This window comes from Crocodylus porosus, unplaced genomic scaffold, assembly GCF_001723895.1.
Source record: "Crocodylus porosus isolate Cpor-Errol unplaced genomic scaffold, CroPor_comp1, whole genome shotgun sequence".
In the NCBI taxonomy this organism is placed as follows: Eukaryota; Metazoa; Chordata; order Crocodylia; family Crocodylidae; genus Crocodylus; species Crocodylus porosus.
The window spans coordinates 11,228,483-11,252,853 of record NW_017728928.1 but is presented as its reverse complement, the minus strand read 5'-3'; the positions used below and the strand labels follow the sequence as shown (position 1 = coordinate 11,252,853).

Below are 24,371 nucleotides of genomic sequence, written 5' to 3'. Positions count from 1 at the left end.
TTTCGTGAATAGGAGCTCACTTTGTCAAATGCTGTAAAAGGACGGTATAGAGCAACGTGTAACGTGGAGCGAGTTGAATACAACAGGTGGGAAAAGAGGAGGCAGGGGGATGGTGCTGGGAGCAGCAAACAAGAAAAGACCCCCATGGGAACCAAGGGGTCACAAAAGCTAATCCAGGTTCATTGGATAAGAATCCGCCATCCCTGTTTAAACCATACTTAAAACATGGTCCAGCTCGGGATGATTTCTTGTTCTGCAGTTTTCCATTCAAATTGGTTTTTAAGATGTTGCTACCTGAGAACTGTCACGCTGAGGTCAGCAATGGGGCGTCCGGGGAGGCTGAAGTGTTTGGACACCCGCCTTGGTAAACGAGGCAGAAGGCAGCGGAGATTTGCACCTTCTAGCAGGAATATCGACTCTCATGAAAAAAATCATGAGACTCCCGGTTTCCACATCAAATGAACTCTAACTTGTGATCTCCCGACAGAAAGAGCCAATCTCGGGATTTTTTCTTCTGCTGCGGGTCGAGAGCACCACGCGGGTAAGCCCGTGGAGGGGAAGGGGCAGGGCGGGAGGGCAGACCGGTGCGGGGGGAGGCAGCGGGGCAGGGGCTGGAGGGAACAGGGCCCCGAGGCTGGCACGAGTCACGAGACACAGCCGTGGGTGCCTGTCTGTCCGTGTGCGCGCACGCGCTCCTGCCTGCCCCTCGCTCCCAAGCCCCAGCCCCAGCCCCAGCCCTGCTGCTGCCCCTCACTCCTGGCCCACGGCCCCCCTCCTGCCAGGGTGTGCAGCCCCTCCCCACGGCCCCCCACGCCCTCACATATACCCCTCCCCTTCAAAAACAGCATCTCATGATTCACATCCCAAATCTCTCGCTTTTTAAAAGTTAGTCTTATGATTTCGGACCCGGCGGGCTTGGCCAGGCCGGCAGCCGCTAAGCACACGCGCGCGCCACCCATACGCTTCCGTATACGCACGGGCACATGTACGGGGGGCCGTGCACCGGTGTGTACACGCACATGCACACACGCCCGCATCCCGCGGGGCCGCCCCGGCCCGGACCCCCGCCCGCGAGCGCTCACCGCTCGGCCCCTTCATCGCGAACCTCCCGGCGCATGCGCAGCCTCTCCCCAACCGGACCGCGGCCTTCCGCACGCGTGACCACGGCAACTCGGCTGTCCCCGCCGCGGATTGGCTGCTGCGCGTCACGTGAGCGGGGCGGTGCCGAGGCGGCCTGGGTGGTGGCAGTGGAGGAAGGGCGGAAGTCAGTGGGGAGAGGAGGTGCGCGTGCTCGCGGGGCACGGGGGCCTCTGGCCGGTGAGGGAGGGTCGTGGTGGGCGCCGGGCAGAGCTCGCGTCCACGGTGCAGGAAAGCGCGGGGTGGATGTGTGTGTGGGGTGCTACATAAAATACCCGTCCGTAACCCCGAAAGGGTTAGAGAACCTGGAGGCGCAGCCATCGGCGGATCTGGAGTTTGGATCTAGGAGCTGAGGTGCACCCTCACTATGAAAGGAGATGGATTTTTCTCCAGCTGAAACGAAGGAGCGGCTTTGCTCGCATGCCAGGGGCCCCAGGCTGTGTGTTATTCGGTTTAAGTTTGAAGCCGAAACGAACACAACTTCCTTGGAGTCAGTTAAAAGCAATCTGCGGGGCTGTGAAATAGGAGCCTCGTTACCAGGAGCAGCTGACATCAGCCTGGCAAAAAAACAGATTAGCTTGATGGGTGGAACATCAAGTTTTTTAAAAAAAAGAGAAAGGGTCATTTACATCTGTGCCCTGAAGAGTTTAGAAGGGCTCCCGGAGATGACAATGAGCCATGGAGTCAAGTGGCTCCGTCAGGCCACCTGGCTAGAAATGCTGCTGCCACGGCCAGACAGCTGTCTTTAAACTCTGGGTGGAGCAGGGATCAAAGAGAGGTGCAAATGCCCCAGTGGAGCCTGCCACCTCAATCTGCCCCTGGGTGCAGCTGGTCTATTTTGAAGACCTTCAACATCTCAACAGGCTTTGGTGATTTCCTTTCTGTCTCTTTCAGCTGTCAGACCATGAAGATCAACCAGAACACTGTGCTGCAAGGGAAGAAGGTGGCACTGGTGCCATATACTGCTGCCCACGTGCCCCGGTATGCAGCCTGCCTACTCGGTCGCAGCTGCTTCTCATTTTAAGCTTCAGCTTGAAGTAAATGTACCTATTGTGAAAGGAGCTGGGGACTATTTCAGCAAGGAGGTGGCATGGTAGAATCAGGGCCAGTATGAGCTTTGCTTGGGTTGTGCTGAGCCCTCTTGCTTTATCCTGCTATTCAGCAGTCACAGCTAAGTGGGAGGACAATTTGGTGTCTTGGTGCCCTCAGCCAAGTCAGTCAGTAAAGAGAGACAGCTAATGCCAGCTCTATTAATACTTCTCTTGAACTCTGGTTGTGATACAAGGTATTTGTTCAGTTATAACTGGCCCTGACACACTGGCTGATTTCATGCAGACAACCACACATCCATCAGATGCAATTGCTGCTTTCACAATCACTGTTGCCTTTCCCCAAAGTGAAACTTTAGCTCCTAAACCTGAGTGGAGTTGTTGAAGGAGCTTAAGCATTAAGCAGTAAGCACAGTGAAACGATAAATGGTGCGGAGAGACATGAAGTAAAATGTCAAACATCAGAATTAGTCTCTTCATTTGAGTGCAGGAGATTCTATGTGGCTTCCTATGTTATTTCAGGAAATTAAGTGAGGGTTACAATCATGTATGCCAACCTGCCATTTCCTGAATAGACTCATTGTAGGGGTGACTGATCCTTAAAGGTTCAGCTAAGCATAATCAGAGGTGTGCTAAACAGACCTGCGTTCTGTCTTTGGTTTCCTTCGTCAGGTACCATGAGTGGATGAAGTCGGAGGAGCTCCAGCAGCTGACCGCCTCCGAACCCCTGAGCCTAGAACAGGAGTACGAGATGCAGCGCAGCTGGCGGGAGGATGCAGACAGTGAGGAGTTCTAACATTTCTCAGGAGCGGGAGGGAGTTGAGAACTCTTTCCCCTGTGTGCTATTAAAAATAGTAGCTATCTCTATGTGTTTCTGGCAAGAGAGATGCCACTAGCCTGTGCTGGAAGGGGTGTAAGACACCACAGCAAGGCAGTAGCTTCACTATAGTCCTGCTTCAGGCTAGTGTCCTGTTCAACAGCCTTTTTTTCCTCCTAAGTGCTTTAAAATTCACGCGTATGCTCAGATTGTCTTGTAGATTACTATGGCTTATGGACACCTAGGGTATGAGTAGTCACCTGGACCTCTGAAACCCAGGAAATGCACAGTGAAAGCACAGGCCCATTTGATGACTAACAAGAGTTAGGATCAGTCCACCTTAGCTGGGCATAAATAACATGTCTGAGCTGTGGATCATCATGACCAAAGTACCTAGGATTCCCAGTCTTGGATGCCATCATGTTTCTAACTATACAAGTAAGAAGGAATTTACCCCAAAGAACTTACAATCCCAGCACAATACAAGGTGCAAGAAATAGAAACAGCCGGGCAAAAGAGCATGACCGAACCGTGAGACAAGCAGTCAACACACCCACAGCCCAGATGTTGTCAAAGCCCTTATCAGCATCACAGCAAAAAGGGGGTTGGTAGAGGTTCACAGGTAGTTTCTCCAAAGTATGACTGGTCACATGGGAGAGAGCAAGAAAGTGCTTGAACATTTAGCAAGCATTTGATGTGGGCTCTTGGAGGTGGAGTCAACAGTAAGATCCTGAATGGGAGATATCAGGCCATGAGGGGAGCTTGAAAGGGAAAACAAATCATTTCCCTTTGCAGCAAAGGGAGAGACAAGATCAGAGCTATAGGCTAAAGCAAAGGGTGTTAAAAGTAAGGCTTGTGAGCCAGATCTGGGCAGTGGAAATAAGTTATCCAGTATGCAGTAGAGGTGTGCTGATATATCAGTCCTATCGTATCGGCACTGATAAAAGGAAAATTGACACTTGGCAGTTGGCTTTTTTGGCTGATGTGGCCCATGCATGTGTGCAGCCTTAACCCTCACGGCTCCCTGACATTTGCTTTACTTCTGGGTCTGGATCCAGCCCCCAAGAAACCCCACAGTCTGGATCAGACCCAAAGGGCTGGGTGAGTTTGCCCCTGAGCTAGAGAAAAGCTGGCACTGGCATTCTGTGTCGGTCTGAATCCCTCTGCCTGGGGGGCATTTGCACCCCAATCTTTTGAGGGATTGGATGAATCCTGCGACTGTCAGAGATCTGCTGTATCCATTCTTGCTAACAACAGTGATGCAATTTCTTACATTGTTCTTCCCTGCACAGCAGCTGGGCAGCCAACTCTGATCTGACTTGATCCCCCTAAATGGGTGGGAGAGGGGCTGTATTTCTCTGCTTGAAATGGAACAGCTTTCCAAGTCCCAGGTTTGAGTTTGCTGCCTGAATCGGTTCCATTAAAGGGTGGCAAGTTGCTGGCAGTGAGAAGCAAATTGCTATAAATGCATAGTGGCAAACCACTGAGGCTGGGACAGACCTGAACTTGTGACTTCTGTCTTGACTGATGTTGAAGGGCCAGGGAGATGCATCAAAAGATGCACCAAAGGGAGCAGATGAATGGACTGGGCAGCCTAGCAGGTCTCCTTGGTCTTTGGCCCAAGAAACCCTGAGTACAGCACAAGTTTGCTTTAAAATGAGACGCAGCGAGGAAAGCTGCATCCAGCTACAGTGCCTGTGTGAACCCTTCTGTTCCTGCAGACTGAAGCTAGGGTGGCTTCTCCAGAGTATTTCTAGTACAGTCGGTGCTGCCATGCATGCCTGCCTGTCCCAGGAAGCCTGGGTACCGGTTTGCCCGGGTTATTAACATGTGCAGGATGTCGTGTCTCTGCCCATTATACATCTTTAATTTCATCCTTCAGTAATTTGCGAATGAACCTCAAACATGCTTGGAGGGTTGTGCTGCTTTCCCATTTTCCCCAGAATGCACGTTCATCGTGCTGGATACAGAGAGGTGGTCCGGACAGGCTGGCATGGATGAGGACTGCATGGTCGGAGACGTGAATCTCTTTCTCACGGACTTTGACGATCGTGCTTTGGGAGAGATTGAAGTCATGATTGCAGGTACGTTCACTCTTCCCTCTGCTGTGTCTAATGCTGCCATCATCCTAGAGCCTGCTTTACACTGCGGTGACTTTTGGTCATGAAATCCCCTTTCATACAGATGGTTTCAGGTAGATTACGATGATCTGTCCCTCCTCACAAACACAAGCAACAGTGGCCTGTGCCGATTGAAGAGCATGAGGAGAATGTATAAGCTTTCTGCGCTTATTGAATTATGCTGATAAAGCTGTCATGATATGCAAACCGTCCTCCAGTCATCCTGCTTAGAACGTCTGCAGAAAATCTGCTATAAGAACAAGGCCTGTGCTGTACAGAGTAAGACAAACTTCTATTCCTGTCTCTTTCAGAGCCCTGCTACCGCGGCAGAGGGTTTGGCAAGGAGGCCACTCTGATGATGATGTTCTACGGTATGGAGTGTTAAACCCAGGAGGGTTGTATGTAATGTGATAGGAGGGATGGAGAAGCAAATGTTCCCTTACCTTCTTGTCAGAGGTGGGAGGGGGCAGTAGGGAGGTCTTGGCCCTCTTTTTAAGGAGTATGGGACTCTTGCATGTGTAGTTCTAGCAGTATGGAGGAGCATGGAGATTCTAACAGTAGGCGTGTTGATCTTTCTGGCTTTTCCCACAGGAGTGACAAAACTGGGAATCACCAAATTTGAGGCTAAAATTGGCCAGGAAAACAAAGCCAGCATCTGCATGTTCAGGAAGCTTCATTTCAAGGAGGTAACAGCCTGTTTTGTACTGAGGCAGCTTTTCCCTATGAAGCAGCAGTTTTTCTTCGAGTGAGATTGAGTTGGTTTGTGTTCTCCTCCATGCTACAGGTTGCTGTGAACAGCATCTTTGAGGAGGTGACGTTGAGACTGGATGTGAATGAGCAGGAGAAACACTGGCTCTTGGAGCAGACAGGTCACATGGAGGAGAAAAGCTACAGGGATATGAAGCTACAGAACCTGACCTCTGAAAGCTGATGGCTGTCCTGGAAGGAGCGATGCATGCACATGTTAGCTGTCCAGGAAGGAGCTGTTTGACAGTGTCACCAAGAGTGTGGATGGCAAATGCCTGTGCATCGTTAGTGGATCAAACAATAAACTTCAGCTGCTTTGCTGCTGCCCCAGGTACCCAGGGTACCAGAACATGGCTGACTTTCCACTGCAGCCCCAGTACAGTGCCTGCAGGAGAATTCCTTCAGAGTACAGCCCCAAAACTGGATGAACAGGTGCTAATAGGAAAGCACACAAATACAGCTCAGCTGGGAAAGGTCCTTTTAGCCTCAAAACATCCTCTGTCTCTACTCTCAGGACCTAAACATTTTATCACCAAATTAATTATTGGGTGAGCAGAGAAGTCTACAAATACCACCAGTGTTAGCAGTGGTGTTCAGTATCACAACAACAGGGTAGTCTGGCCTGCTTTCTCTTGAATAAAATTTGGTATGGGTATGACATGCTGTAGCTTGACCTGGTCAGGCATGTTGCTCAGCTGCCACCTTTGGTTGTAAAATGATGGTTAGCAGCAGTGGGGAAGGGAATAGGCTGGGGGAGGAGGGATGGGGAAAAGAATTATTTTGAGTACCTCAGACATGAGTTGGTGGGAGTGTCAGCAGGTCTGTTAGATCAGTACTTAGTACTGTAAATTCTTCAGGTGCCTCATGGCTTGTATGTAAGGCTTCCTCCTTGCCTTTTAGGCTTAATCCTTGTGAACCACCATTTTCAGCTACCTCCCCACCAAGCTGTGGGAATGGGGCTGTAAAGCCAAAGCCCCATTGCTTAGCATGAGCACAGTAGCATGAGCACAGCTTCATGAGAGAGGTTGGTACAATTAAAATATTAAGGGCCCTATCCTGAGGTGCTGAGTATCCTCCACGGCTGCTGAGGTGAATCTGAGGGTGAAGTTGCACGTCACGCTTAGACCATACTAAATCTGTCAAATGTTAAGCGGAATTAAAGTTAGAACATGTGGTGAGCTGTTACATGTTTAGGGTTAATACCATTTTTTGCCTGCACAGCTCTGACTTAACCACTATAGGTCTAGGGAGCACGGATGTGGTCAGGACCCAGAATAAGTTGACCCTATACAGTATATTTGCAGTACAGTGCATTGCAGTGCATTTTGGGATGGTGGAGGACTGCAGATCACTCATTTTATCTCCATGGAGCTGACTGAAATTACTGTAATGTGAACTAGGTAGCATGGCCAAGAGTTAGCCCTCGTCTGGAGTGGCGTAACTTTGAGACATTTAAGGTTCTTATACACATGCGTGGAGCCTGCTTCAGTGCACTGGAAATCCAGCGAATTGAAGCAGACTTGATTAATCAGTGCTTCTGTTTTAAGTGCCCTTAGTATAACCTTAATGTACAGCTTCACCCTGAGGTGTGGGGACCTGCTAAAGGATGCCTGGTTGACTTCCCTGTTGCCAGCAGTGTTAAAGAAGGATGCTTCTAAAAGGTTGGGAAAGCAGGCACTAAATTACTACAAGTAAGAGGGGGGCAAATTACAGAACATAAAAGTGGAGATGCCAAGCTACTTATGTCACTAGAGGATGATTTTTGGAGAGGAGAATTATCTGTCCCAGAACTACTCAGTACAAGTATTGGGAAGGAGGTGCGTGGTTGTGATAGCGATTCCCACAATAAGTTGAATCAGGAAATTCAGTTGCAACAGGGGTATAAAGGATAAGGTAGCCAAGACACTATAATGCTTGTCTGAAAAAATCAGTGTTACCACATGATAAGGACACAAGGGCTGTTTGCATTACAGTAGCCTTATTGGCTAATTCCTTTAATGACCAGAAATGTTTAATTTCTGCTGTGGTGTTGGATAATAGGTTTCCAATTTGAATGGGGATATATTTAATCAGTAATTGGTACCCTGCAGAATGTTTAATGCTGCTATTTATGTGTGTGGGTCCTGGGGATTTTCATTCTGATTCAAGTTCATTTAAATGCATTATTTCTATGACTAATATTAAAAGCAAGTGCCATAGTAGCGTATCGTGGTCTTTTAATCAGCCAGGAGGTATTTAGGGTGGATTTGCTTATAAGCAAAAGCCTTGCAGAGTAATAAAGTGAAGAGCAGCTCTCCTTAGAGCTGGGATTAAAGTTACAGGGGCTATTAATCCTTCTGCTCTTGATCACCAGCTGGGATCAGGAATAAATGTCCCCCGGTACAGTATTTGCACAATTGGTCAGGTGCATTATGGGTTTTTCTCTACTTCCATTTGATGTAGGATTGTGCTAAAGGGAAAATTTGGGATTGAGTGTGCCTTTGGAGATGATCTTTACCATGTCTCTGATATCTGCATTTAGGACTTTTAGAAATCCCTGTGAAGAATTTTTTTGAAGAGAAAAAGCATCACTACTTACAGCATGGAAATAAGGACACTTATGCTACAGTGAAGTCACAGCTGCCTTCTGAGGCTGGGAAGTAAAACATCTTCCTTTTGGCTTCCAGAGGATTCAGACATGTATTACAAGGAAACATTTCTTCTCTTCCTAAAATGGGGTCTTAATTTTGTTGCAGTCAGCGAGAAGCAAAAAGAACAGAACTGCAAAGCTCGAACCTGAAAATGAGCTAAAAAAGGAGTTTATTTTCAAACTTACAATATAAGATAGGCTGGTTTTGATTTTTCCCAATTTCCTGAAAACAGACCTGGGTGGGGCTGAGGTCCATATTATATGGGCCAAAGTCCTGGTTTTATTAGACAGCATTAGTATTTACCACCAGGAGACGGCAGACACTTGTGTTTCCTACAGTATATGAACTGTGACAACAGAACAGCACCTTGGCTCAGCTCAGTCTTTGAATGAGCTGTGGTGTACGCACTCTGCAGTGGCCATGCCTCATTGCCTGGTCCAGAAACCAAAGTAGACCCAGAGAGAGGGTGGGGAGAACACAAGACAAATGGACACGGGTCATAAAGCGAGAAGGGCTTTGAAATCAATGTGGGATGTTCCATACACAAAACACAGTTGTAGGGAACAGTTGGTGTCGGTGCCCAGTAATTTCTTTCCTATATAATCAAGTCTGTTAATTAATTACACTCTACTTAGGTTTACATAAAAAACAAGCTAGCTGCTGTTAGTAATGCAGATCAACACATTTTCCTATGTTGCTTCATACCATGAACCATCTTTCATCACTTTATCTCACCCCAGATTTCTTCAAGGCTGCAATATGAATGTGCTGAAAGAAAAGTGCCTAAGAGTGCTGAGGAACCCAAGGACAAACCCCAGCCACGGAGATCCAGCACCTCTAACACTGATCAGCAACACCATGGGGAGGACTTCCTTGATGGGACATGGCTTCAGCAGCCTTTCAAGGAGTCTGTTTCTGTGACTGCAGGTGAAGGAGTATCAGCGGTGCAAATGCCTCCATTTAGTCCACAACCGCTGCAGAAGACCAGCGCTGCCTGGGTTAGTCACTACCAGTGAGGTAGCCAGTGTAACAACTGTACAGGGGTTCAGCTCTGCCCTGGCCAACAGCATCACAAGACTAAAGGAAAAGGCACAGAGAGGTTGGGCACAATGGCACCATAGGGCTGAAGGACTGAGCTATGCTAAGAATTTGTGAAATACATTTTGCAAACAGAAGGCTTCAGCTTCCAAGTCTGGGGCAGAGGAGATAGGAAGTGAGAGCCTGTATCTGTCTCACTAGGTATCCCCTGGGCCTTCTGTCTGCCATGCGCTTCTCTTCAGAGGGATCTGCCTAGGGGGAATGTCAGGGTACAGACACCCCTGCCCTTCCTCACTCTTGGGCTGCCATTTGAACAAAGGGCCTGGTGCATGAAGAGGCCTTTGATTGGGATCAGTTGATACTGGAGCATCCCCCAGCCAGGACTTGGGCCCAGCCCCTTGGCGAGGCATGGCCTCTGCTGGAGGCTGCAGACACGGCTTGTACCCATCAGTGGCATTGCAGGTAGAGATCTTGGTCCTGTGAACCCTTAGTCTGGCTAGGGCAGACTCTGAGAAGGTGCTGCAAGCACTTGGTAGCTCTAGCTGCTTACCTGGGGCTAGCGACACCTTCTCCGCTTGTCCCTTCTTCTTGACAATTCTCTTCTGAGCCTGTTCCAGACCACTCTCCAGCTGGCACACATCCTCCATTACCCTAATGACCCGGTCAAACTGGTCCAGCAGGTTGTTCAGGGCAGAGGGAAGGCGCTCCAGATAAAACTCCACCTTGCAGGGCTCAGGGGCAGGGCTCTCGGGAAGGGCCAGCTCCTCCGAACTGAGGGAGCCGGAGGAGATGGTAGAGCTGGCATAGCGAATGACCGTGCCAGCTGAGGGGAGTCGGGAGCGTTTGGAGTTCCCAGAGGAGTGGGAGAGCAGGGAATCCATCCCTTCAAATTTCACTTTGTGGCGGAACTGAAAGACAAAAGGAGTGGGAACGTGGATGATCATACAGGGCCTCCCATCACCAATGACATGGGAGCTACAGTGGCTATGTCCCTTGTCCCTGAAGGTTACTTACAGGCTTTTTGATCCCACTGTACATTTTGTCAGTAGTTATGATGGGGTTAATACAGGATCAACCAAAATCAAAGAAATCATTAAACAGGGCTGGAAGGGACCTCCAGAAGTCATCTAATCGAACCCCCTGCTTGAAGCAGGATCATCCTTATTCAAACCACTCCATACTAATCCATAATTTAACCTCTCTAAAACTACCATCAACCTTGACACAACACAAGACATGACACCCAAGCCTGCCACAGGTAAAGCAGGGGAACCACAGCAGCCAACATCCTGCTTCTGTAAGTTTGTTGATATTTGCTCGAGATCCCAGGTAGAGGGCTACCCCCCCCGTGCTACAAACGAAGGCAAACCCCCCCCACAGTCCATACCAGTTTGACCACAGATTAGTAAAATTCCTGCCTGACCCTAAATCTGGCAATCCGTCTGACCCTGAGGAGAGGGACAAGACCCTGTAGCCAAGAACCTCTGGCTTTGGTCCCAGCAAGAGCATTGGCACAGCCCAGTCAAAGTCCCCAGTGTTGGCTATAGCCAACATCCAATGTCTCTGAGGAAGGCTTACCTCACCCCCCACAAAAAAAAAACAAAACAAAAAACAAACCCAAAAGAACAACACACCTGTCATGTAGCAGAAAAGCAGGGGCAGAATTCCCTCCCAGCCTCCTGTGGCAACCAGCAAGCCCAGAAGCCTGGGAAATCTCCATAGTAGAACATAGACACAGCTACACCTGGATCATCCCCGGCCAGTGGCTGTCCATCCTCTTCTTGAACACCTCCAGTGATGGAGAGGCCACAACTGCCCCAGGTGTCCCTATTCCACTGCCTCATTGTTCTAACTGAAGACGTTTTTGCTGATATTCAGTCTAAACCTACTTCGCTGCAGCTTCAGATATTTAGTAAATGGCTCACGGGCTGTTGGCAAGTCCAACGGGTAGTTTGCAACTGTCTCCCAGTGGTGACACATAGGGGATGCATGGGGGTGCACGTGCACCCCCTGAGAGTGCAGGTGCTTCCCCTGACAGGCAGTGCTCCCCACTTAGGTGATGGGCAGGTGGGAGTGATGGTGCCCCCCTGCGAGTGCTGGATAGTGAGTGGGGGCACCAGGTGAAGTACCAGTTATCATGGAGCATTGCTTGTGTTTCCTGGTCAGTGAGATCGGCAGTCGGGGGGGAGGACCCCCCCTCAATCACTGACTGGCCACCGGTGGGGGAGCACATGGCCCCCCTGACTCAGGTGACACCAGTCACCCAAATCTCATATCTTCTAGAGATGTGCTCGCTGTTGTCCATGATGTGTCTCTGGTGGGCTTATAGCTCTGGGAAAATGGAAGTTTGTTGCCAAAGGTGGCTGGCTTTCGTGAGACGTGAACATCAGCACAGAAGCAGAAAGGGATCTCAGAGTCACAGTGGACTCCAAGATGAACATGAGTCGTCAGTGTGACGAAATCAGCAAAGCTAACCGCACTTTATCATGCATCAGCAGATGCATGACAAACACAACTAAGGAGGGCATACTTCCCTCTATACAGCATTGCTCAGACAGCAGTTGGAGGACTGCATCCAGTTTTGGGCGCCATACTTCAAGAAGGATGTTGATAGACTCGAGAAGGTCCAGAGGAGGCCACTCATATGGTTAGGGGCTTACAGGACAAGCCCTATGAGGACAGACTGAGGGACCTGGACCTCTTCAGCCTCCCCAAGAGAAGGCTGAGAGGTGACCTTGTGACTGCCTACAAATTCAGTAGGGGGACGCAGCGAGGGATTGGAGATGCTCTCTCTTTTCACCAGGGTACCTCTTGGGGTAACAAGGAACAATGGTCACAAACTGACAGAGAGCATTTAGGCTAGCTATCAGGAAAAAACTTCTTCACAGTAAGAGTGGCCAAAATCTGGAATGGGCTTCCAAAGGAGATGGGGCTCTCCCCTACCTTGGGGGTCTTTAAGAGAAGGCTGGCCTGACCCCTGCATTCTTTCCTGCCCAAGGCAGGTTGTCAGACTCGATGATCTGTTGAGGTCCCTTCCAACCCTAGCATCTAAGAATTTATGAATGACTCTATGAATCATGTAGCAGCTGCGCCCCTCCCAGCCACCGATGAACTTATCGTCATACCACTTATACAAAACACCACCCACCCCACTTTACAACAGAAAGCAACAGAGAGACGGTGCCTTTTCCATGGTCACACAAGATGTCTATGGAGGGAAATGCATCCAGATCTCTGGAACCCCAAGGCTGGCTCCTTGTCCACAAAATCAGCCTTCCCTTCTCTGAGTTGAGGGGTAATATTAAGGACCATTTTGCATTGTACCCTCCCAACTCACTGTTTCATCCAGTTCCGGTTTCTGTGGGGTGAAGTCCTACCCCAAATCATATCCGTGTGACCTCTCTGCAACCACTGGGAACACATGGGTGTTGCAGGGCAACATTTGCCCCCAATTATTCAGAGCAAAAGGAGTACCGTTTCCTTCTGATCCTGAAGGAAAGTCACTCCAGGGCAGGAAGGAGCTGACAGTGGGAATTGTGGATTAGATTGATCTTCGCTGAACAGGGGTAAATCCAGAGCAACTCTACTGAAGGAATTCACCCATATCCTGGGTCAGATGTAAGCTCTGACTTTCCCCTAGCCTAAGAGTGAAGAAGCAAGGAGATTAAAACACCCCTCTTTCCTCCAGAGCAAGTGGCACTTTGGCACCTGGGTGATGGCTTATGAGAAGAGCAGAGCAGGTCTCTGGTCTACAGGCAAGATTTTTCCTTTGCTCACCTCTTTGGTTTTGCTGAGTCCCATCCAGAGCTTGAACCTCTTCACAAAGAACTCGATCATCTCATAGTCCTGTGGCTCAATGGCGGGGCGGTACATTTCAGCTCGGACGCTGCGGTAACTGTGAAGGATGATAGCACACAGGAAGCGGCTGCTGATACAGAGCAAGCTGACCACGTAGCTGAGAACGTAGGCAGCTCCGAGGATGGGGAAGTCCTGGATCAGGGACTGGAAAGCCATGTTCCCATGGAGGGCCGACAGCAGAGCATGGAAGGCACAGGGCAACGTCCTGAACTCCTCTACTGTGGCAGAGAAGGCCTGGGGATGAGACAGAGGGAAAGCAGGGGTTAATCACTTGCAAGGGTCCCATTTCCAGCTAGAGCAAGTGTCATCTGATCCCAGCAGTCTTTCCTGCCCAAGTGCAGGGGGGCTGGACCTGACGATCTGTAAGGTCCCTTCCAGCCCCTAACAACTATGAAACTAAATAGCACATATCCTCCCCACCAGAACAAAGGACTGGTCCCCTGTCGTGCTTCTTGCTGTCTGATGGAGTAGTGCAAAGGAGGTGGCAGGAATGCATATGAATCAACAGAACCTGATCTTGTCCCAGTGGAGAGTGGATCCCTCTAAGGCATGTTTTGGGGGTAGTAATGAAGGGAGATTAAGGATGAAATGGGAATACAACTTTTGCCCTTGGGGAAGGGCAGTCCTCCATTGCAGAGCTCATATCGGGTCATGGATGTTCTTCTTGATATATATAGGGATGCACTCCACAGTGCCCAGCCCAGTTGGGAGTCATGATGAACTGACCTTGGCTTAACCTACCAGGTATCCACACTGAGCATAGATGAGGAGGAGCAGGACGATGAGGAGCGTGGCTGCCAGGAGCTCCCTCTGGGCATGCTGGAACGTCCTTCCGAAGGCCGACCATCTCCGGACAAAGCGCAGCTGCCGCACGATCTAAAGGGAGAAGGCTCATTGGGAAGTGGGAAGGCTCGTGAGATGTTATCAGAAGGATGAAGATGCAATGAGAGGTGTTGTCGGAGGAATTTGCGTGGCATCATAAAACCCAGTGAGAAGCACGTTGGCACAAGGGCACCAACTGTCTCCTGCAGACTCAATCTGTGTTATGTTACAGCATTACCTAACATCAAGATGCCCAGCTGGAACATGGTTGTTAAAAGCTGTAGCCCAGGATACATGTTCCTAGCCTGATCCTGTTCTTCTCTGGATAAAATTATGCGATTGTTCAGAGTTTTAATCCTGTTATAGGGTTAGGTCCAGTCTACACTGACCATGTTTTAGGCATATCAGAGAACCACGGAGGTTTCTATGGTATCCTCAGTGAATTAGCCAGATGGACACAAAGCATGGGGTAGTTTATCTGCACACCCTCTTGGTTACAGCAGTGTTTCAGGGTATCTCAGCTGCTTCTAGAGATCTCCATCCCTGCCTGTTTCTGGAAGAAACCCTATCCCCTCAGTTGTCCAGGAGGCGGGCTTCGTGGTCTCTTCCTCTGCACCGACTAAGAGCTCTGGTTTTCTGCAGCCGTTATTTATCTGTTTATTTGCTCATTCTTTCATTGTCTGTTCATTAGGGAAATAACAGTCAGCAGTGAACCATAAATACCACCAGCCTGCGAGAGAGCAGATGGGCCACTCTGCAGATTCATTAGGAAGCAGGAAAAGAGAACGGCGATACTATTACCCCTCAGCAGCAGCTCCAATGACAATTATAAGGTCATTGCAGCATAATTTAATGCACAGGTATTAACGACAAAGGATACATCATCCAGGTCATTAATGGATCAGGTCTGACACCCTGCCACACCCCTTGCCACCATGCACCAGGGCTGCTGGAGGAAGAAGGATCTCTTGCAATGGTGGAGGTATTATTACAGTGACCAGATGGGGCCGGAGCAGCCAAGGCGCTCCGTACAATGGAGTGACGTGCAGTGGAGGAGCAGATCCAGGCATCAGCAAGCTGTCCCCAGCCCAAAACACAGACACAATCTCCCGATTGACTTATTTTATTGAACTGAGCTGGTAAATCTCACACAATTAATGGAAAAGCCACTGCCTGGGTTTCAGTTTTGCTCTCTGGTCTGCTCCTGTTTATGTCTCCATTGGAAGCAACAGTTGGGGACTTTTATCCCAGGAAGCTTTGGACGGCTAGCAGCAAAGACTGGGATCTTTAGAGACACCATGTGGCAGACACCATGTTATATTCTCCAGCCTCTAGGCCTTCTCTATTCCCAGGTGCCCACCTATGCAGTAGGGTGCAGAGGAAAACTTGAAACAGCCTGGGGTATAACTAGAATCAGGTTGATGTGATAGAGAGCTGAATCTGAACCTGATATATTCCTAAGCATGACATCCAGATGGGCTCTGTACTAATGGGCATTTGGCAAATGCCAAGGGTGCCGAGTAACACACCTTTGACAGCCAACAGGAAAGCTGTCTTGGTAATTTTAATGGGAGGTGTGTTAGGCTCTTAATCAGCAACTTTAACCAGTTGGAGAGACATCTATGGAGACACAGAGGAGGACTGGCTGATGCACTGGCACTGGGGAATGGATGTCTTGGGTTCTTAGAGATATGCCCCCAGCGAGCCACACACGTCTCCATACACTCACCCACCTTCAGCATGGCGATGGTCAGCAGCAAGGCAGATAGGTTGACTTCCATCTGGGCCAGCACTGCCACTTCATAGAAGCTGGTGAAGGCCTGCCGGTGGTCCCAGTAATGCTGGAGCTGCACCTCCGCCAGCCAGATGCGAGCAAAGTGCAAGGCGCCAACCGTAAGGGACAGCAGTGCCAGGAGCAGCTGGAGGCCGCAGTGGCTCTGCCATAGCAAGGAGGCTCCTTCCCAAGAGAGGAGAGAGAGCTCTGACAGCAGGAAGGCCACACTGAAGAGAAGCAGGGAGATCTGAAAGAAACCGGAATAAGCGGGAAAGGGAGCTGCCCTCCTGCTTCAGCGCACCATGCTGACTTACATAGCAAGGTCAAGAGCAGATACCATGGAGAAGTGGGAGCTAGGGGGCTATATCTGGAGCTCATATGAATGGTGAAGATGAGTAGCATCATCTCAACAGAGTAGTTCTTCCACACAGGAACCACCCCAAGATGGGGCATGCCATTCAAAACTAGGGAGCCAATCTCTCAGTGAGAATTGACCTTGCCGGTCCAGCACCAGGAAAGAGCCATGGACTCCTGCGGTCCATCCAAACATAGGCTAGGTGTCACCACCACAGGCCCTTCAACAGTCGGATAGATCTTGTCATTTAGACTGTAACATGTTGCTACTGTGGAGCTAAAGCTGCTCTCCTAGGGAGATCTCTGATGGGGATATCAGGCAGCAAACTGCCCCCAGCCAAGACTGGGCTGGTAGCGCAATCTCTGAAGGCAGCATCCACCAGAGTGGGAGGAACATTAATTTCATTCTTCTGGGAATCAGCTGTAGCCTTGAGGCCTACCGTCAATAGAAAGTACATACCACCATGGCAAGAGGCAGGTCCAGACTGGTGCCTAAGCTCAGCATTTGGAAGGGGAGGATGATGGCTGAAGAAACAGCTGGTCTGACTGATGGGAACTCAACCAGAAGCACCACTGCCACGTACAGGTTAACATCAGCGTTGTACTGAGTGAACTCCAGAAACACAGCTCTGCTCCTGTTGGGCAGGGAGAGAGAGAAAGAGAAACACAAGGGAAGGTTTTAGACCCCAATACTGCATCTACTTCAATCTCCACTTGCAATTTTCTGAGTGCCCCTGGTGACTTGCCTTTCATGGATCCAGTTGCTAGCTTGCAGGTCACCCAGAGTCCTCTGGGCTTTGGCAGAACTGTTTCCAAGCTCCCTCCAGCAACCGGCATTGCTGTGATAAAGTCCCACGTGTCCCCAGATCCAAAACCTGCCAGAAGAAACTGGGATGGGAAGACAGCTCCAGAAAGGAAGCTGTAAAGTGAAGAGCAGGCGAGACTCTGGGGTTTGGACATAGGGCTTGAAGTCTCAAACTAATGGGGATGGGCCAGGCCTGTGTTGACATAGGAGAAAAACCCAAGGATGTTGCAGTTACAAGTGCTAAAAATCCCAGTGGTGGCCTAGTGCTTTCATATGGTGCTGGGGAATAGGTACCATCCAGTGGGTGATGTGATCTGAAGTTCATGACCAAAGGCATCACAGATTTAATGGCATATTCAGTGAGAATGTGTATGTCTAATTCTGGCTAAATCCCAACCTAGGGAATAAGCACTCAGTTTCCCTCATTTGCAAGGCTGTGGCATACTCCATTTCTTCAGCCACGCAGCCAGGCAGTGGTTTCTGTGGGATAGGGGACAGTGGCTATGTGCCATTATTCCCTGTATATGTACCTAGCTGCGGGGGTTGCTTTGGAAAGGTGCCGAGAGCATCCTGAATGATGTTAAAAGCATCCCCAACACCCACCAACATCAGCGGGAGCTGTGGATGGGACAGCAGCTTGCAGGATTGGGTGTGACATGCTTTAGGTTCCTTTGGGATGAAGGCTGCTCTCTAAACATAAGGGCCGTTATCAACGGTTTCATCAGAGACTCACGGAAATTGAAGATGGCACTGGCCGAGGTGGAGGTAGGGAAAGGACTCTGGGATAAATCACATTTCTGTGGAGTCACTGTGTTGGTTCCTTTGAAGGTTTCTTGGTAGCAGCACAAGGGAGACCTCCCTGCCAGTTCTAGACTGGGGCTTGGCCAACAGGGTGAAGCATCCCAGAGCAAAGCCTCTTGGCTGAATGCTTGCCACGTTTCTGTGCCCAGCTTCTGCTCAGCACCCACCCCTCTCTGCACTGGCATCCTTACCCTACAGAGTCATGGGACACATTTTGAAGACAGGGATTGAAGCTCGCGCCACTGTCCACTTGGCTACTCAGGGAAGCCTCTGGTCTGAGTGCCGAAAGGTGCCACCGGGGACAGGTTCTGTTGCTGGTGACATTGTGTGTACAGAGAAGTCCAAGCCCAGGCTGGGGGATCCCTGAGGGTGTTGAAAAAGCAGAGAGAGATTTTGAGTAAGATCTTGAAGAGATGCCCAGTTTGAAAGTCCCTATTCTGCTCTCCAGAATTGGTGTTATTTCAGTCTCAACCTCCACACCTGGACCGTGCCCCCATGTTTTGCTGCCATGTCCTTCCTAGCCCATGGCTATGCCACCACCTCCTCCAACCCAGATTCCCATGAGGGATCATCTAGGTTTTCCTCCATTGCGCCTTCCAGTTCAGCCCATTCTTCCTTGGGAGCTGCCTCCAGCCCAGGTCACTCTAGTGACAGCCATCTTTGATCTCCTCTTAGCCAAAAAGGCTCGTCAGAAGCAACACACAGTGGGGAGGTCTGGGTCCTCCAGTCCTTATTATGAACGACCTCCCATGGAGTCAAGGCTGGAAGATCAAAACCAGGGTTCTCCATCCAGGACCTTTTGCAGGAGGTCCGTGTGCTCCCTCTGCCACTAAGATTCACTGCCTGGAGGTGCCCAGTGCTGCCCTCAGCCACTGGGATGACCCCTGATTTCCCTATCCCCATCTCCCTGGTAGCTCTGTTTTCTCTGAGTTTTACCACATGGACCCATGTGCCTTCTTGTCTTGTCTATCATTCCTCTGCATGCCTTCATCTGGGTGCCTTGTCCTCCAATCTCAGCCCTGTCCTTCCTGTCCCAAAGCTCAGAGTCTGGGGAAGCCTGACCCTTGAAGCAGTGGATGTCAGGGTGGTGACCTCCTCCATCCACCCATCTTACACACCTTCACTATAGAGAGAAACCAGTTAAAGAAACTCCAGTACTCCCAGCAGTGGTGAGAGCAGGGAAATGGGAGCCAGGACTGCTAACTCCCTGAGTGACCGCAAGCAAGTCACAGCCTTCCTGTGTTTAAATGTCCACATCAGAAAAATGGGGACAACGCTTGCCCTAGGGTCTATACTCCAGTTTAACTAAAATGGGCTGGTTGAGTCTCTCTGGCTGGGGCTCTGGTTCCTGCCTCAAAACTATCTCCAGGACTATAGGACTGAACTCCTACTGCCTCTCTCGACATGTCCAACTTCGTAGAAGTCATAGAGAAGCAGGGCTGGAAGGGTTCTCCATAGGTCATCTGATCCACCCCCAGCCTGAGCCAGGATCATCCCTATCCAAACCAATCTTGGTGCCAGGCAGCACCTCAGGTGAATTACCAGCACTCCCGCGCAGATCCAGCGGTACGTGCAGGATGGGGCTCTCCTGCCGGAGACGAGGTGCCCCCACCAGGATCAGTCGGGGGTTGCTGTACAGGTAGTTCAGCACCACGGAGTCTATCCACTCCCACGTGTCAGTGGGACTGCAAGACAAAGGGGTCACTAGATAAACAGGTGAATTCAACCCACTGAAATGTAACCAGGGCCTGGGCAAATATACCCTGAAGTGCCCTTACTCCCACCCTGGCCATAGGGTCATGATCGGGAATCCCAGATGTCATTTTTAAGACATGTAGCTTTGTCTGCCTGATGGCGGTGAGGAAAACTGTGATAACACAAGCTGGGTGCAAATCAGTGTAGCGCCGTCCTCTCTGAGTCTACAGAAAGTCTGACACCAGCTCTGTAAAATGGGAATGGCCTGTGGCTTGATTGCCAAGTGAAAAAAAGACCAACTTAAATAGCAACATGCTTAACCCTATCACTTCCAACCCTCATCACTGTTTGGGTTGCGGTAACAACTCAAGCCCCATTCACAGACCAAGACCCCACTGTGCCTGGTGATGGATGTACAAATCCAGAACAAAACCTGAGGCATGTTTGATGCCAAAATCTATAATTTTTCCATTGCAATGTCTGCAGTATGATGATGATGATCAAGTACTCGAAGGCTCCAACAAGGTCAGGACTATGTTGTGCAAGTGCTGTATAAATCCTCTGCCCTGAGCAGCTTGAATGATCCTTTCAAATCCCCACATTGCAAAGAGAATTAAAAGAAGGTTTGTATATGAGACATTCAACTGGATGTCAAAATAAATAACACCAAGGATCCCGCATGGGCTGCAATTGTTTTTGTCATGGTCATGACTATCGAAGGAGTTCTGTAGCGAAACTGCAGTGAGCCATCCCTGACCTTGCAGCCAGGTAGATCCTAAAGACACTGAGACTCTAGGCTGTCTTGACACAGAGACATAGAAACTGCTGTACTGGATCATAGCGCAGCAGCCTATCTCCAATGGCCTGTACTGCCACAGATGGCGGCTATGTTATAAACTAACTCTATAAAAATCTCCTTTTTAAGCCCCATGAATCAGAGTTTGATTTATGCCAAAAGCACAAGCCCGTGGGGTGCAGAGTGCAACGAGAACCAAAAGCCACTGGAACAAAAAGCTGCTGCATCCATACCCTGCTAGAGGTCCTCACCTGTGCACAGAGGTAAAGTTGAGGCCCCTTTCATTGGTGGCAGTGACGGCTTGTTTGACAGCAGTGTGCAGGAGGCGGATGTTGCTGTCCTGGGAACTGCACTGGTAATTAATGATCAGCACAACCAGGAGGAAGAGCATGTGGGCGAGGCAGCTCTGGGGAGGGGAGGAAACAGAGGCCCTGAATAAAGACAACGCTTTAGCACACCCAACCTGCAATGAGAAAGGGGACAGAGATGAACACGGGACACCTAGCGGATACAGCCCCGGGCTGGGATGTAGACGACCTGGCTTCTATTCTAGTCTGTGGGGTGATACCGGGCAAGTCTCTGTGCCTTGCTTTCCCCACGTGTAAAGCAGAGATAACAATTCTGATCTCCCTTATAAAGCATTTGAAGATCCACTGATGGCAAATACTGCAACACGAGCTAGTGGTGATCATTTGTTTGATTACCAAAGCAAGCCAGTGGTCAGCTCTAACCTTGTCTTCAAGACTGACCAGGCCCAGACACTGCAGCAGAAGATGCTGGAAAGCCACCGGGACAGTCCTGGAACTGCCTGGGCTTGAAAACTATTTTCAAGCCCAGTTCTGTAACATTGTCCATTTGGAAAAAACAGCCTGAGATTTGGATGAAATCCAAAGAACTTCAGCTACAGCTATAATTATAACAATTATAACTTATATGGCTGGTAGCTGAACGCATGCTGGCATCTAGTGGCCAGAGAGGGTCAGGACGGTTGTGCCACCTCCCAGACGGCCGCCACATGTGTGATGTGATTCAGTGTCTTTATTGGACTGATCTACAGTTCACAGAGAGGCTAGACAAGCTTGTGGACCAAAAATGCCCTCTCTCAGGTCTGGGAAAAAGCAGACAACAGCCTCAGTGAAACGTCAGCTAGAACCATTACGTTACTGAAAGTCATTACTGCTCCGAGGCAGACGAGGTTCTTTGGGTGAATCTGATCTCTTTTATTAGACCGACTCAAATAGCTGGAAAATTTCTTCTTAGCAAGCTTTTGGGTACAAAACCCTTCGTCGCTGCTCTGACACGCATACGTACACGCACACGGCCTCTCTTCATAACTGGTAAAAAAGACCGTCAGTCCAAAATAATGCAGGTCAGCCCAATAAGAGATGCTGCACATGCTGCCTGGATTGAATGCAGGTAGTATCCAGCTGTCTGCGGTGACCTCCAGCTCCTTCTTGCTTTCTACAGTATCTCAGCTACAAGCACCCACAGTGCATTTGTACCGCTGCATTTGAGCTATGACTGGGCAGAAGGGCCAGGACCAGTTCCCAGGGGGTCCCTTTGACTGACTGGAGAGGCCTGTGTTCAGCTTCCCGGGGCTGGGTGTGGGGATGGAGCATGAGGAGAGGGGATCCCAGTGCAACGTCCTGTTTTCCCTCTCTCTGCCTCCCGCGGATTCCAGGATCGGGGCTGCGCGGTGCACATGGACACCCCTGTAGCAGCACAAGGCGGAGTGAATCTGCATTACCCTCATCAGTGCTTGCAGCGCCCGCACTTTTCTCGCCTCTTCCTTGGCCTGGAGCAGCCCATACCCGCAGGGCACTCGCACCTTCCCAATGCACTCGGGCACTGGCTTCACCAGTGGCTCCTCCACCAGCCCCTCTCCTTCACTCTCCACTGGCTTGGTGATGAGAGCAGCTCGCAGGGCCTCCAGCACCACCTGAGATGAGAGGATAGTACAGAGCACGTGGGCCTCAACTCTTCAGGCACAAGGGACTGGTCTTGCCCTGGGAACACCTGGCCTCTACAGCCCAGGGCATATAAGGTCCTGCCACCCTCAACCAGCAGAACAATGTCCAGCGGTGGAGGTGGGGAACAAGGTTTTCCCAGAACAAAAGGAGAAGAGCTTGGGATCAAAGCTTCCAGCCTCCACTGAATGCAATGTGCTGGTCCCAGGCAGGATTTCTCATTTGTGTGATTGTGGGCAAAAGGCCCTTCCCCAGAAGGAAAATGAAATGGGTGAGGGGAGGGACATTATCCCACTTTAAGGGTGCTGTGAATTAACCCACAGGCAGGATGCGACTCAGCTGGAAGAGGCTATGGAAGAGCAAAGCCCACCAGGGTATCTGCCATGTACCACACTGGAGAATGGCCCCAGGAGGGGCTGTTACCTTCAGGGGCTCCAGCACCACAAAGGAGGTAATGAAAGAGAAGACAGAGGAGATGAGCCACATAAGGGCAGCAGGATCCTGGAGGGAGGAACCGTAGAGGATGACGATGGTGAAGCAGCCTGCTACAAGCATGAAGATGAAGGCATAGGCCACGGGCAGCATCCAGCCAGGAAACAGCCATTCTGGGGGGCGTCGGGACACCCCTGCAGGGAAAGAAACCAGCTCTTTTCAGTCTTCATTCCTAGCTGGACCATGCTGGACTTGAGAGGCTCGCAAGGATGGACCTCCCTCAACCCTCCCAGCCAGCTGCAAATGGCCACTTGGTTAATACAGTACATTGGCCTTGCAATCGCACTGAGCTTCCTTGCATGAATTCCCAACAGCACAATAAGCCATCCAGAGGAGTTAATACAGCCCAAAGTAGGAGAAAAGGGCTGTTGTGGGGGTTTCCCACACAGCAAGCCACCAGTCTGTAGAGCTGGGGTTGTAGGGGCTGAACCAGGTGACTGAGGTCCCGCTTCGCTGCCTTTTTCTGTGATCCTGCTGCCCAGATAACATTGACCCCTCCCCCCCCCAAGTACTGTCCACAAGGTCAGCACCAAGCTTTTCTAAGGTTATTGATCTGAGGGTGGCTCTCCTTCCCCAGGGTTATCACGCACCAATCCGGGTGGAAAAGGAGGATGCCGAGGCAGGTGGAGGCTCTGGGTGTGGGAGAGCAATGCTGCTGATGTTCATTGTGGGGGAGATGTAGGAGAAGGACTTGTGCAGGAGGTCCCAGCTGCTCCTCCCCAGCTCTGGGATCGCATCAGACCAGCCACTGCAAGAGCTTTTCATACAGTACAAGAAAGACCATAGTCAACACAGGCCTGGATTCAGAGCCTGTTGGCCGGACCCCTCCTAGCATCATCACAGAGCCTCGAGACCATGGGAATGAGGCCAGAGCTCCTGGCACCATCCAAGAGCATAGGGATGAGGAGAGTCCATGCGTTTCTAGTGTCATCTCAGGACGTACGGACTGGGAGGGGCTCTGAGCCATGCCAGGGCTCCAGGGAATTGGTGCGCCACATAAAGCTAAAACTCAGAGAAAGAAGAGTGGAAATTTTGGGCTCTGAATTGCAAATGGCCACACAAAGTGTCAACACTAGGGATGGGGACCAAGGGGTTCATGTCTTCCTCAGCGTGATCTCCTCCTCCTCCTCCTCATGGTCTCTGAGGAGATCAACATTTCACAGCCACAAAGGACCATTACTTGCCAGGGTTCTCCCCGGCCTGGGTTCTTCCTTCCCAAACCACATACGTACGCGCTGGAGATGAGCTCCACCTCAGCTTGGGGGGAGAACCTGCCGCTGTCGGACGTGATGCGGTCTGAGGAATTACTCTTCCGAGTCTCTGCAATGATGGAGTTGAGCAAGTCTTCCTCTGTTCAGCGGGGAAGGAGAGAGGAGGGCTGTCAGCAGAACACGTTGCAGCCGGGCCAAGACCAGCTATAGCCTAGAACATGAGCCAAGCCTTGTGCTTAGCTCTGTCCTCAGAGGCAA

The 24,371-nt window shown here is 50.3% G+C and overlaps 3 protein-coding genes across 7 annotated transcripts in view; 1 reads left to right on the top strand and 2 right to left on the bottom strand.

Moving 5' to 3' along the window:
* The window catches only part of TMEM104 (transmembrane protein 104), a 68,740-nt gene extending 67,571 nt beyond the window's left edge, over positions 1–1,169 (bottom strand). Inside the window, exon 1 of the mRNA XM_019542505.1 lies at positions 1,083–1,169. The gene's annotated coding sequence lies outside the window, so the exon portion shown is untranslated. The remainder of the gene's footprint in view (positions 1–1,082) is intronic.
* An 80-nt stretch (positions 1,170–1,249) lies between these two features.
* NAT9 (N-acetyltransferase 9 (putative)) lies at positions 1,250–8,071 on the top strand. Of its 3 annotated transcripts, none has more exons than XM_019542508.1 (7): positions 1,250–1,281; positions 2,032–2,118; positions 2,859–2,968; positions 4,947–5,087; positions 5,435–5,494; positions 5,715–5,809; positions 5,908–8,071. In XM_019542508.1, the coding sequence occupies exons 2-7, from the start codon at positions 2,042–2,044 to the stop codon at positions 6,052–6,054; spliced, it is 630 nt and encodes a 209-aa protein (XP_019398053.1). In that variant the 5' UTR covers positions 1,250–1,281; positions 2,032–2,041; the 3' UTR covers positions 6,055–8,071. The 3 variants fall into 3 exon arrangements, with proteins under 3 accessions (XP_019398053.1, XP_019398054.1, XP_019398052.1); XM_019542509.1 differs by lacking the exon at positions 1,250–1,281 and adding an exon at positions 1,355–1,379; XM_019542507.1 differs by lacking the exon at positions 1,250–1,281 and having other exon boundaries at positions 1,917–2,118.
* A 580-nt stretch (positions 8,072–8,651) lies between these two features.
* Positions 8,652–24,371, bottom strand: part of LOC109315040 (polycystin-1-like) — a 56,125-nt gene continuing 40,405 nt past the window's right edge. The window contains exons 35-47 of one of the 3 annotated variants that reach the window (XM_019542503.1): positions 24,135–24,252; positions 23,493–23,659; positions 22,834–23,036; positions 22,191–22,382; positions 20,695–20,849; positions 19,495–19,637; positions 18,144–18,315; positions 17,093–17,221; positions 16,807–16,981; positions 15,952–16,239; positions 14,138–14,272; positions 13,316–13,630; positions 8,652–10,446 (exon numbers count right to left, since the gene is read on the bottom strand). In XM_019542503.1, the coding sequence (XP_019398048.1) occupies positions 9,736–10,446; positions 13,316–13,630; positions 14,138–14,272; positions 15,952–16,239; positions 16,807–16,981; positions 17,093–17,221; positions 18,144–18,315; positions 19,495–19,637; positions 20,695–20,849; positions 22,191–22,382; positions 22,834–23,036; positions 23,493–23,659; positions 24,135–24,252 (2,903 nt within the window). In that variant the 3' untranslated portion in view covers positions 8,652–9,735. Of the gene's footprint in view, positions 10,447–13,315; positions 13,631–14,137; positions 14,273–15,951; positions 16,240–16,329; positions 16,457–16,806; positions 16,982–17,092; positions 17,222–18,143; positions 18,316–19,480; positions 19,638–20,694; positions 20,850–22,190; positions 22,383–22,833; positions 23,037–23,492; positions 23,660–24,134; positions 24,253–24,371 lie in introns of those variants that run through there. The other 2 variants (XM_019542504.1, XR_002102415.1) reach the window with 2 other exon arrangements.